General features: G+C 34.9%; 1 protein-coding gene across 2 annotated transcripts; it reads left to right on the forward strand.

The window, feature by feature from the left end:
- Positions 1-339: 339 nt before the first annotated feature.
- LOC129258016 (D-amino-acid oxidase-like) lies at positions 340-14107 on the forward strand. Of its 2 annotated transcripts, XM_064097777.1 has the most exons (9): positions 340-644; positions 6741-6941; positions 7534-7651; positions 9318-9403; positions 10010-10075; positions 12290-12344; positions 12492-12593; positions 13139-13213; positions 13881-14107. In XM_064097777.1, the coding sequence occupies exons 1-9, from the start codon at positions 424-426 to the stop codon at positions 14007-14009; spliced, it is 1053 nt and encodes a 350-aa protein (XP_063953847.1). In that variant the 5' UTR covers positions 340-423; the 3' UTR covers positions 14010-14107. The 2 variants fall into 2 exon arrangements, with proteins under 2 accessions (XP_063953847.1, XP_063953848.1); XM_064097778.1 differs by lacking the exon at positions 12492-12593.
- The last annotated feature ends 448 nt before the right edge of the window (positions 14108-14555 follow it).

The raw sequence follows: 14555 nt of genomic DNA on the forward strand, positions 1-14555 counted from the left end.
TCTAACTCCTCATTTCTTTCCTTTCCTTTTTCTTCCTTTTTTCCCTTTTATTTTGGTTTTATTTTAGTTTTCACAATTTCTCTTGGGTGGGCAGCGCTCCTAACGAGATCGGGGGGGGGGGGGGAAGGGGCGGGGGCAAATGCCCCCCCCCCCACATGCCCACCCCAGCCTTGCTGCCGTCACTGGCATTAACAGGTGCTAATGAGTTATACCGGTTTCGCGGAAGAAGAAGTTATAGGTTTCATAATAAACATCGTGTAACAAGAACAAGTCTGTCTTTATACTATTTGGTTTCTAAGTAATTTATTTACAACAATATTTCAATTCGACAATCCGAAGTCATACGCTCGATCGTGAGGCAGTGCGTGCTCATAATTGGAAAAGGCAGAAATCAACCCTCAGACTACATCACATTGATTGACCATGTCGAGTCCAAGGATATCGAGAAGGGTTACTGTTGTCGGTGGGGGAATTGTAGGGTTGTCCACAGCAATTATCATTCAGGAAAGCATACCAAATGTGCACGTCGAACTGGTTGATGACTTCGGGTTAACGTCTACGCTGCTAGGGAGATTAATCCCAAATTCTCTCACTGGAGCTACAAGCCAATCGGTGATCAGAAATAGATCAGCTGACATTCAGAGGTGAGAATTTATTCTACATAATTAATTTGTTTAAATGAATTGTCTTTTCAATGACAGAGTAATTACACAGGGTTTGTGCTTGCAAATATATAAGCCTAAAAAAAATAACAGTGGAACAAAGTTGTCAGGGGGGGGGGCAGAAAGGGTGGGAGAGAGAATTAGTGTTATTTTTGTACCAATTATTATCACACGATGTGATGTGTCTATTTTGAATATAGGCCTTCACGCTTGAAAGTTAAAAAAAAAAACCTTTTGAATACAATATGTTAGCCGATTGTCACTTTAACTATCATGCAACCGCGTAGCCAGGATTTTATTTTGGAGGGGGCGGTAAGTGCATGCGAAGCGTGCCAACACTCACAGGGGGGAGGGTATGGCGCGCCGTTTGACCAATAATTCAGATAAACACTGTTTATCGCCGATAAACAGTGTTTATCCTCGAAAAACACTGTATATCGAGCGATAAACACTGTTTATCAAGCGATAAACACTGTTTATCGAGAGAAACTGTGTTTATCAGTCGAAAAACATAGTTTCTCTCGATAAACAGTGTTTATCGCCGAAAAACACTGTTTATCGGCGATAAACAATGTTTATCAAGCGATAAACACTGTTTATCGAGAGAAACTATGTTTATCGTCTGAAAAACACAGTTTATCTCGATAAACAGTGTTTATCGCTTGATAAACATTGTTCATCGCTGAAAAACAGTGTTTATCGGCGATAAACAGTGTTTATCGAGAGAAACTATGTTTTTCGACTGATAAACACAGTTTCTCTCGATAAACAGTGTTTATCGGCGATAAACAGTGTTTTTCGGCGATAAACACTGTTTATCGAGAGAAACTGTGTTTTTCAGTCGATAAACATAGTTTCTCTCGATAAACAGTGTTTATCGCTTGATAAACAGTGTTTATCGCTCGATAAACACTGTTTATCGGCGATAAACAGTGTTATCTGAATTATTGGTCAAACGGCGCGCCATTTTAAATCAGATAAACAGTGTTTATCGCCGAAAAACAGTGTTTATCGCCGATAAACACTGTTTATCGAGAGAAACTGTGTTTATCAGTCGAAAAACATAGTTTCTCTCGATAAACAGTGTTTATCGCCGAAAAACACTGTTTATCGAGAGAAACTGTGTTTTTCAGTCGATAAACATAGTTTCTCTCGATAAACAGTGTTTATCGCTTGATAAACAGTGTTTATCGCTCGATAAACAGTGTTTTTCGGCGATAAACACTGTTTATCGGCGATAAACAGTGTTTATCTGAATTATTGGTCAAACGGCGCGCCATAGGAGGGTGCAGGGAGGGGGGAGTTTTCCCCCTCCATCAAATTTGAATCAAAAGAAGACGTCTCTTGCGTCTCTAATACCCTTATCAACTCGAATTCATTTGACTTGCTGTGATTAAAAACAAAACCTGTTTAAAAAGAAAAGATGAGTGCCCCCAAAATGGGAAAAGATTGAGGAATTCAAAATAATTCCTCTCACCGCGCGAAAGCTAAGACATTTTATAGAAAGAAGTGGTATAAAATGCCAATACCTTAGTCACATCAGATTTGATTGTAAAAACTTTACCCACATAAGATTTCTTTAACTCGCAAAACAGAGTAGATGCGGGGCGGATCCAGGGGGGCCCCCCTATTGGCGGAGCCTAAAAAAAGGAAAAAAAGGGGAAAAAGGAGGAAAAAAGAAGAGGGGGAAGATGAGTGAATAAAATAAGATGAGGGGAAGACTTGAAAAATAAAAAGAATCTTTCATGTCACTGTATAACATTTTCGCTCGCGCTTCGCATTGCCTGTTAGGTGATTTTCATATCTTGTTCAATATGGAGTTTAAAGGTCAACTCCACCACAGGAAAATATTGATTTGAATAGAGAAAAATCAAACTAGCATAACGCTGAAAATTTTATCAAAATCGGATGTAAAATAAGAAAGTTATGACATTTTAAAGTTTCGCTTATATAAAAAAAAACAGTGATACGCACAACTCAGTGACATGCAAATAAGACAGTCGATGATGTCCCTCACTCACTATTCCTTTTGTTTTTTTATTGTTAGAATTACACAATATTTCATTTTTTTACAAATTTGACAATATGGACCAACTTAACTGAACCATATAGTATTAAACAATGCTAATTCCATATGTTCAATTATTGCTGTTTCACTTGACAATGAGGAGAAAATTAGAATATTTCATACAATAAAATACAAAAGAAATAGTGAGTGGATGATGTCATCAGTCTCCTCATCTGCATACCGACCAGAATGTGCATATAACTGTTTTGTGAAATTAAGCGAAACTTTAAAATGTCATAGTTTTCTTATTTTGCATTCGATTTTGATGAAATTTTCAGTGTTATGTTTGTTGGTTTTTTCTCTTTTTATTCAAATAAACTTTTTGTTGGGGTGGACTTGTCCTTTAATTATCAAGTTTGGAAGTCAATATACAAAACATATTTCACCTCGGAAATCGAACTTTCATTATTTTGTGTGATTTGCAAATTGTTTTTAAAAAGTGCTTTGTAAAATGTCAGTTTTATGGTCTGAATATTAACATTTTCTGCTCGTGCTGCGCGCTCGCAAATTTTGATTTATCAGGCTATTATTTTCGTGTATTCCATTAAATTTTCAAAATATCCTTTTCAGGTCCGAAAGTCAAAACGTATCAGCTAGCGCTGCACGCTCGCATTTTAATTGGCGAGTTATGTATGTCTCAATATTGATTATACAACAAACTACTTAAAGTCCGCTTTTCATGACAGTTCATCAACAGTTTTGGCTCTCAATTTGCGCTCGCATTAATGGTTAAAATTATTTATAATTACAAAAGTGCTTGAAATGTCCAGTTTTCAGTCCATAATATCATCAGATTTCGCGCCCTCAGGCATTGATGAATAAGATATTAATTCAATAATTAAATTGTCCATTTTGTTTCATCTCGCACTTAGCAAGAGGAATAGGAAGACAGTCATCATTTTCATATGCATGTCCTAAGGATGTCCGGTCCTATGTTAAAACTCAAAGTAATTATGATAACAAATATCAGCTCTTTATTAAGTGCGATCCATATCCACCTCACAATTTTCATACGAAGTGCTTGAAATATAGAGCTGAAATTCACTGTTTTTTTCAGATCGAAATATCAAATAGTTTAACTCGCACTTCGCGCTCGCTTTGATTTTCATAATAAAAGATATATTAAGAATGCCTACATTATAGGTCTAAATATGAAACACGCGCGCGCATGTTTATTCAGATAGTCAACTTGTTCTCTAAAATTATTCTCACAATAATATCAAAAATGTTCCGCTCACGCTTTGTGCTCGCATTATTAATGTAGGTAGACCCCCTATTACTCGTTTCTTTCATGATTTACAAAACATGAATAGAGTGTCCCGTTTCTAGGTCTAAATCTCGATTTTTTTCTGCTCTTGCTTCGCCCTCGCATCAATTGTTTAGTTATATACCTATCCTGTTTACGATTACAAAAATTGATTAAAAATTTACATTCTTTATGTAGAAAAGTCAAAAATTTTCAGCTCGCGCTTCGCGCTCGCATTATTTGATTGTTTAAATATGTAACGTCTTCATGGCTAAGTGCAAGCAGTCCTTAACAGGTACATTTTCGATCAGTTCAAAACTTATATAACAATTTTCTGCTCGCGCTCTGCGCTCGCATTATTAATGTAAGGAAGATCCCCACTTACTCATCCTTTTCATGATTTACAAAATCTGAATAGAGTGTCTCGTTCAGTAGATTTAAATCTCGAATTTTTCCGCTCGCGCTCGCATCATTATTGTTTAGTTATATACCTATTATGTTTAAGTTACAAAAAGTGCTTAGAATTTCAATTCCTTAGGTAAATTGTAAAAAAAAATCAGCTCGCGCTCGCATTATTTCATTTTTAAAATATGTAGCGTCTTCATTGCTAACTACAAGCAGTCTTTAACAGTACATTTTCCATCAGTTCGTTTCTGCTCGCGCTTCACGTTCGTAGTAATTTTTCATTTACATACACATCTTTTTCAGGATAACAAACATTGCCCAGAATTTCAAGATTTTGGAAAAAACATAATATTTCAAAAAAAAATTTAGCTCGCGCTTCGCGCTCGCATTATATAAATAAGGATTATGGTACCAGTATATATTTCTGTTAATTCATCAAAATGAAGCTAAGTGACTATATTAGGACTACCCCTTCAAATAAACCAAAAATCCCGGCAAAAATCATCTTCGAGCGGCCGATCGGGGAAAATATTGCTGAAAAAAATTCCGCCCCCCCCCCTATTGGCGAAGGCTGGATCCGCCCCTGCGGGTATATGCAGGGAGGAAATATTTCTTCCCGCGAATGGCGTTGAAGCTCTGAATTTTAGAAATTTCTCTGAAACTTTAACCTGCTCTAATTTTGATATTTCTATGAATAATACGAAGAAAAATGTAGCTCGAAATGTGAAAGGGATGATACCCGGATGATGCAAGCTTGAAGAGGGACTTTTCCTTTCCCATGCACGCGAAGCACGGAAACTTCTACGAGTTATTTTGGAAGAAAAAAATTGTGTAATTTCGCTCATAATATTAAGCGCTTCCTTTTGTATGTTTAAGAAACTTCTGTGATATTCAAAATTTCAAATCAATGGCGTAAAACAGGACAGGAGATGGATGTTCAGTGATATAAATTTAGAATAAAGTTTCATCGTACCAACGTTTGCATATAGAACGGCACGAATGTAATGCTCCCCCTTTGAGCAGATACTTTGCCAAAAAATTGCTTGCTGAAAAGCGGAAGAAATAGCATTTGGGGACTTCGGGATCGAGTAACGGTATAAGTTTACCCGCTCTGAACAGAAGAGCCAAAATTTTGTGTCAGTGCAATTCAAAAAAATACTTCTCATACTCTTTACACCCATGTATACTTTATAATTTCTGGCAAGAATGCGATTCCCAAGGCTGGGAAGGGGAAAAACGGAGTAGAAAAAAAGTGTGGGAAACAAAGGGGAAAGGCAATTTTGATATTTTTTCCGCGCGGAGCGCGGAAGCAAAATGTTGTATGAAGAGAGAGAACATCTCGTTTAGAATTTTATTCTTTTGATAAAAAAGAAAGAAAAAACAATAAAGCTATACATTTCTTCGCTTTTTCTCCCTTAAGTCCCCTTCTTTCTTTTTTTTTTCTTTTTGGGGGCGTATTTTTTTGTGGACAAAATATTTTTTTACATTCTAGCTAATCTTACCTCAAATGAACATACGCTATGCTATACACAGGACAATTCTACCACAAATATGAATAGTTGGTGAGTTGAAACAACAGAGTTAATTAACTTTTGAGGGGCGGGGAGGGGGCTCATTTATACTCGGAATTTATACCAAATCTAAGGATTTTGTTCAATATCAGAATAAAAAGATTAATTTATACTAAATGTTTTCCTTTGCTAAATATTTGTTAGTCGTGAAACCGACGCGTGTATGTACGGGCCATGGGGGTTATATGAGTGCCGGGGCAAATCTTTAAGCACCCCCTCCTCATCCTAAAAAGAACTCGTTTCTCATTAAACGTACAATTACATTTTTTCCTGTTTTACATTCGCCCAACATTTAGAATTAATGTTGTTTCAAGCAGTTATTATTGCAGAAAAAATAAATGTCTGGATATGCATATTATAGCAGTTACTCTTTTCTTTGGTCGTTGGAAACTGAAAGACTTTGGTTGAAAAAGAAGATGAATGTAATAGAAAATGAATGATATCACCATCTCTATTTCATTGCATCAAATTAAGGATGGATATGGAAGCAAATTTGGCAAGCAAGGTGGTTAAAATATATCGCCACAGGCCCATGGTGAATTTTGGAAGACTACCAAAAGAGTGTGATTATTTTTCAGTCGCTCGCTGCGTTCGCTCGTATAGGCCCATGTATGATTTTAAAAGGCAATGCAACAAGAAAGGTGAAACAGAGTGTATTATTTTCTCGCTTACTACATATAAGGAAAACAAACGAATTTGTCAAGCGAGGTGATCAATAGCTGTATGTTGTGAGAAATCTTTGGTCTAGTTTGACAATTCAAATCTATACTTGTGATGATATTAATCAGTGTCTATGCGGATGGACGATCAATTGCTGCTGACGTCATAAAAGATGGTCTCAATGTTGGAGCTGCTTCACTGTTAACCCAGGAACTTTCAAGCACGATTTCATTACCGAGGGCGTGGCCATTGGATGATGACGTCATATGGATGCCTCATTCAATTCCAGGTATTGATGACGACACTACCGAGAGGGGTGGATATCTCAGGTAAACACACACAGAATATTTGTCTCATAATGGTTTTGCGGGGAGGAATACTGGATTGATATTTTTTTCTTTTCTTTAACTGGACTAAAGCGAGTTTGTCGAAAACGTTCGATGGCAAATGAGCCATTGAAATATTTTTAATTGCATTTCATTGGTATCCATGGTATCCACTGGATAGCCATTGAAATGAATGAAAGTAATAACCCAATCATAATGAGTGATCACTTTTACTTTTTGGAATAATATATTTTTGTTACTCGACATTTTTTCTCAAAATGGGACGGGTCCAGGGTAGACCAGCTCCAGGCTGTTGATCTAATGAACTACATTGGCTACACCTATGTGTCAGGGGATACTTAATCAAATGTTAGAAAATTATAAACAAACCACCAGAAAAGACGGCTATTCCTGTCTCGGTCCATGCAGGGTTGACAAAAACCACAATATGATTTTTTTTATAAAGAGAAAAAAATCGATTCCATTTGATTATCAAGTGTTGCTTAAAGAGTTCACCAAAAAAGACAGAATGACAGAATGTCTTTTTTTGGATCACCAATCTTGTTATTAATATCCAATCACTTATTTTATCAAGATTCTGGGCAGTACTGACATGGTATCACTTATATGAAATGACGCAGAAAAAAAGCTCGATGAAAACAGGAGTACGTCTGGTTTCAAACTATCATCAGTATCAATGGACAAACAAAGGGGTGAGTTATAATAAACAACTGTTTTTTGTTGCTCATAATAGTATTGGCAAGGTTTCGTCCGTTCTACAATCAAGTCAAATGACTAATATCAATCAGTCAAATTATACTATTGTGTTGAAACAAAGATAGATCACAGATGGATAAATGTAGGGGTGTCTTGGTCTAGTGGTTAAGACTCTCGTCTTTCAATCTGAGGGATGTGGGCTCGATTCCTAGCCATTGCGTGTTTTCCTCCAGCAAGAAATTAACCCACAATGTCCTGCACTCGACCCAGGTGATGTGAATGGATACCCGATAGGAAAAAAAATCATCGAATGCTTGAGCGCCTAGGTAGCCGAGCTAAAGCCAGGGTAATAATAGCAGGGCCCGCTGGGGAAAAAAAGTTGAAGTTGCTACCCTGAGTAAATATACCGTTATTATTATCATTTATAGTACCATATGATGATCCTGATTGTCCCAAGTTAACCAGTGAAAGTTATTTACATAATGTTTTGGTTTCAGTTTTTTGTCTTCTTCAAATAATCACCTTGATATCACATTACCCTTTAATAACTTGGATACACCGTTTCAGGTTATTGTAACTGCCGCTTTGTTCAGTTCATTGAGTGATACATACTGCTTTTTATATCTTACTGATAATTTATCATTCTGATTATTAGTTTTATTTTCTTTATTTTTTGTCAACAGTAATGATATGATCTGGTGTGTTTTTAATCATGAAATCAATAAGAAAACATACAAATTAAAAAAATAACCCTTTGTTAATTATACACATTATACTGTTGAGTAAAAAAGACATTGACACCTTACAAATCCCCAATTTAAGGTAATAATATTTCATGAACACATATATATGACTTTCTCCAAAATAATTTGATAGGCCTACCATATTTATGTGGTAGATCTCCGTGTTAATGCTTCAATAAATATGAAGTATTTTTAAATAAGATGTAAGTTTGATTTGCGCTAAAGTAAGGCATGGCTGCAATGAATGAATCCAGATGCCATTGATGTCATAATCCTTCATGATATTGCAAACCCCCTTTCAATGAAATTAACTTGAAAATTGATACTAAAAGTTTTTATTAAACAACGCTAATTTCAATTACTGAAAGGGTGTTTTGCAATGGATTTTAATGCAACCCTTGTAGGATTATAACATCATTAACATCTGGATTCATTGGAGACATGCCTTACTTACTAAATCTAAACTGAAGTCTTATCTTTTCTAACAGTATTAATAATTGGCACTTTGACACTCATCCAAACTTTATCATCCTTTCTTTTTTTGTGCGCCTCGTAATAGAATATTTCTAGATAGATAGCGCTATATAAATGCCTATTATTATTATTAGTAGTAGTACTTTGGAGCAAGTCAAAATGTACATTACTGCAGAGAATACTTACCAATTATCCAAGCGTGGAGATATACCACATAAATATGGTATCAAATTATTTGGGAGAAAATACTCTTTCCAGCCATATATAATGAATACGTGCTCATGTCATCTTTTTTTCTTAAATTGGGGATTTGTGAGGTGTCAAGTTTCATTGACTCACATGGTATAATGAAGGCTATCCTATAAAGTGCTTGGCTGGGTTAAAAAGGAACAAATAGGCCAAGGTTACAATAAAGGGTAATGTTAAAAGATAATCTTGCTCAAAGGTATCTGATTGGTGGAAAGACTTGCTACCCGGTTACACATGCCATGAAGTCCCACAGCACGATAACAAGATGGAATCCGGTTCGTTGTAAGTATAAATGTTTTTTTTGTAATATATTTATTCACTTTTATATTTCACTGTCAGAAGAATTATCTCCCCATTTTTTCCACGGCTTCTTTTTTGTAAACTGTTCTATTTTAAAGACCTTATTGGAAGCGAAAAAATGAAATCATAACCTATTCACCTATGGAAAGCTAATAAGCTACAAAATACAACAAAGCCAATTTCATCCATTTGAAATCACAGCTTATCAGCTGTTGGGTTTTTCTTTTCGAAACCTTCCAATTAGAAAACATCAAAAAAGGGGTCTTATTGTTCTATTCACTGGCAAGGATTCTATGATGTCATCTCAAGTGGACGGAGTTATGATCACATGCTTTTACATGTTTAAAAAAAAAAGAAGATTAGTTTCTTATTATTGATTACAAATTCATTTATTTTTAGAAGATTTGTACAGAAAATGTCTTTGGAAATATTTGGTGCTTTCTTCTTCTTTTATGCTTCTTATATGGCCACTATTGCTTTGTCAGGTATAATGTTATTTCCAAACTCAATACAGATCTTCTCATGTTGTTTTTCTTAAATTCCCCTATAATTTGTTTTTTTATCTACATCATTCTTTTATTTAATCAGGTACAAGACAAGTTTTACGACAGCGATGATAAATGTTCCTCGATATGTGCAATACCTTACAGAAAGGTATTTTTTCATCAGAATTGATATTGTTTTCACCCTTCTTCTCACCCAAGTCAAAGGTGTGGGAGTTTGTACTGATAACTAGTTGAACGAAGAGATACAGTGCGTCCCACAAAAAACGAAACCGAGATTTATCGATGATTTATCATAACTTAATCACAAATACAATAGACAAATTACCTACCATTTTAAAGCTTAGAATCTCCTCTTTCATCTGGTATTACTTAGATAATTCCTCATTCACGCATGAGTGAGCAAAAACAATTTGAAGAAAGGATACCAAAAACTAATTTGGCGGGCCGTATCTGGGTTTTAAAAAGAAAACCACATGACTAAAGACTTCAATATCTGCTCTTTAATTTGATACCTCAATTACAGAAAATGGTCAAGAAATAACAAAGTTCTGGTTATTTGAAATAAGGCTTGAATTTCAATAATTTCATAAAATGAAGAGGTTTTACAGGCTAGCGTTCAAACTCTCTCGACATTCCGTTTTGTTGACGATCAGCCATGCATTAAGTCTTTTGTTACCGTGCGATAGCTTCTGTGGGAAGCCAGTGAAAACACGTTTATTTAATGAAATTATGGAAATACAAGCATTGTTTCGAGGGATCATAACTTTTTTACTTCTCGACCATTTTCTGTGATTAAGGTATCAAATAAAAGAGCAGATATTGAACTTTTCAGTCATGTGATTTTCTCTTTGAAATTCAGATACCCCCCGCCAAATGAGTTTTTGGTATCCTTTCTTCAAATTGTTTTTGCTCACTCATGCGTGAATGAGGAATTATCTAAGTAATATCAGATGAAAGAGGAGATTCTAAGCTTTACATTGGTAGGTCATTTGTCTATTTTATTTATGATTAAGTTATGATAAATCATCGCTAAATCTCGGTTTCGTTTTTTCTGGGACGCACTGTAGTGTGAACATGGACCTACTACAGGTCCATGGTGTGAAGAATAGGTAAAACAAAGACGATGCAGGTCACAAAGCTTTCCGGCTCTAAGCCTTCTTCGGAATTAGCTAAATGTAACAAAATGAAACAAATAATACGAAATGTTAAACAATTTTACAAAACTGAAAGCAAATGCCGAAGCAAATTATTACTTGATTACTTTGATTTGTTTACCGAGCGCTACATTGCCTATATTCATATGAAAGTTTAATTTGTCTGATTTCATCAAACTGTTCTCATTTCTCAATTGTTTTTCGTTGCTTTCAGTTTTGTCAAATGGTTTATTAATTTGTATTATTTGTTTCAGGATATTAAATTTAGCACATATACTGAAGGGTAAGAGCAGAAAGTTTTATTATACACACCGCGTGGCCTCACAATTGACGTGGACTTAGCTTATATCCTATGGCGGAGGCCAGACCATGATCAATCAGCCTATTCTACATCAGTCATAATACAAAAACAATTATGTCATTATAATGTTCCTCCATGTTGTGAAATAGAAAGACAATTTAACTTTTCAAAGAGAATCGGATACGAAAGTCAATCTCATGCCAACAGATGAGTGTATAGCAAAGATATTCTACAAATTTTCTTTTCCCCTCTCTTCTTCCCAGGCCATTTATCTTGTCATGTTGACATAAATTATGTTGCCAAGATAACTTTACAAAAGACGTCAGTTGTTCTGGAAAAATCAATTATCATGTTAAGTGCACTTCTTTAAAAGATATGTCATCACTTATAACATTGCCAAATTTACATCATGAGAAAGTATGTGTCATCAAGGGGTCATTAAAACAGAACAAGGATTGTTGAAAGTTGTCATCAATAAACATTCTCTGATAATTCTAGTGAAATCCATTATTTTGCCAGAAACACATTACACATTAGCATAAAGCCAAAGCCAAAGATTTTTAGGGGGCCAGACATGGTGTATGGGGCAAAATTTATAAATAGTTGAGAGCAAGCAAAAATTTGACCTTTTTAATACAAAAATGTAGTTTTGTGATAGATTTTAGATAATATTCAGAAAATAACATACTTCATTGCATTTCCTTTCGTTTTCTCCTTTTTTACTTGGTCATGATTTTTATTTTATTTTTTTTTTTTTGGGGGGGGGGGCGATCTATGGCCAGGCCCCCAAGGCCCCCCATCTGTACATGTACAAGAGAATGAGATTTATATACTGCTTCGCCTATCTTGCAAATTGTTGATATGATGTTTTGTCCAGATTTATCATTTTTTTTAATTTTCTATAAAGATTTCTGAGGTGCGGTGGAAAATTGACGAGAGGACACATTTCATCGATAAATGAGGTGAGATTGTGATCCTCATGAAAATATCAATGTATTTTTCACTTTTTCTTCTTTTTATTCCCTGCATATCTTCTCTGTTATGTCTTCATCTCCCGCCTTCTCCATATATTATTTTGACCCTTTTTTTCTTCTTTCCCCCACGTCAAGTTATCATGCCAAATTGAGTTGGTCGTTAACTGTTCAGGTATGAACACCAGTGCACTGAATAAGAAAGAAGTATTTCCTACTGACAAGGCCAAGCATTCACCAGTAAGTAGAGTTAAAGATGTGGTATTTCCTCAAGCTCTTCATAAATTGTGCTTGACTTTACGCATGACTTGAATATGTTCTTAGGTGCTACATGTAAGATGTAGCAAAAGAAAGGATCACCAGTCATACATTAAAGTTGAGCATAACTTACAAACAGCTTTATGATGCAACCCTGGGATCAACTGATTAAAGAAATGCATTTAAATACTACTTCAAAGAAATCAATCACACGTCTCTAAAATGCGTATTTCATTGGTTTAAAATCAAGTTGCATTTGATTGTAATTCTTTCAGGAACAGGCCTAAGGTCAGGAGGAAGAAAGGGAAAGCAATGAGAAAACTACTTGTATAATGATTTATAAAGTATGCCTATTCTCAATGAAAAAAAAAAGGATTAAATAATGACAGCACTAATATAACTTGTGTTAATAAATATAAACTAAAGCTTGGACAACGCGAGAGCACTTTACACTATGTTATCATAGATACAAGATTTGGTTATGTACTCTTATTTTTTCTCATGACATGAAACTCTTGTCTATGAAGGCATCAAACTTCTTGGGTTATAATTACCTGCACTTAGAATCAGAGACAGTCACACATAAAGGACGTCCCCTACCGGTAAGCATATTAACCACATTTTTCTTTCAGTTTTCTTCTGGAGCTATTGAGTGCATATATTTTCAGTTTTCCAATGCAGTGTATAAAGTGCATATATTTTCAATTTTCCAATGCAGTGTATAAAGTGCATATATTTTCAGTTTTCCAATGCAGTGTATAAAGTGCATATATTTTCAGTTTTCCAATGCAGTGTATAAAGTGCATATATTTTCAGTTTTCCAATGCAGTGTATAAAGTGCATATATTTTCAGTTTTCTTATGGAGTGTATAAAGTGCATATATTTTCAGTTTTCTTATGGAGTGTATAAAGTGCAGATATTTTCAGTTTTCCAATTCTGTTTCTGTTTATGGTAACTCCCGTAGGAACTCGGCAGGACAGCATTTTTTTGCTGGAGTGTATAAAGTGCATATCACCACATTCAATTGTTCCTCAACAGGATTTTGAAAAACTATTTTCATAAAATTCATATGGTTTATTTAAGGTTAAAAACAAGTTACAATTAGTTTTAGATTAATAATCTAAATATGATTATTCCCTATCAATTTACATTGTATTGTAAAATATGAGATAGGCTGATAGAAAGACATATATAAATACAAGTTATATTTAAAAAAAATAAACCTTCATAAATGATTCATTTTATTTTTCTCCCAATATTTTGTTTAGGTTGTCCACAACTATGGATATGACAAAGAAGAATTGATAACTTTACATTGGGGATGTGGTCAAGAAGCATGTAGACTAGTAAGTGATATCATGGCAAGACGCTACATTGGACTAACCTCAAAGCTGTGACAGGGTACAATCAACATAATAAAATGTTTTATGAAATTTGACAAGAGCCCAAAATAAGAAGTGAACATAGATTATTTATGACAATTTTTATTTGGTTAAAAAAAAAGCAAATTAAGAAGAATTCTATCAAGGTTGAGGAAGTCTACTAGGTTTGTTTCCCACCCTCTAAAGGGAATATGAACCTTAATAGCCCCACCTCAAGTTCTCAACTACTCAATTCTGGCCAGGTTTATGACCCATAATACAACATTCTGTGCAATGTAGTCTTGTAATAAAGGCCACTTGAATAAAGTGAAATAAAGTATATTACCAAATAGATTGAATGATAGGATATTTCATCCTCTGTATAACTTCATAATTATCTCAAAATGTATATTTTTAATTCTAGTTATAGACGGGTCAATATATGGTTTGACCCGGAACAAATTGCAACAAATGATTTTTCAACGGTATTTTGTACTATTTGACCTCAGGAATAACATACTAAAAATCTACCAAAATCCGCATCCGGGAAAGTGGTTATTTTCAAGATGGCGTCCAAGATGG

Source organism: Lytechinus pictus, chromosome 3 (genome assembly GCF_037042905.1).
Source record: "Lytechinus pictus isolate F3 Inbred chromosome 3, Lp3.0, whole genome shotgun sequence".
Lineage (NCBI taxonomy): Eukaryota > Metazoa > Echinodermata > Echinoidea > Temnopleuroida > Toxopneustidae > Lytechinus > Lytechinus pictus.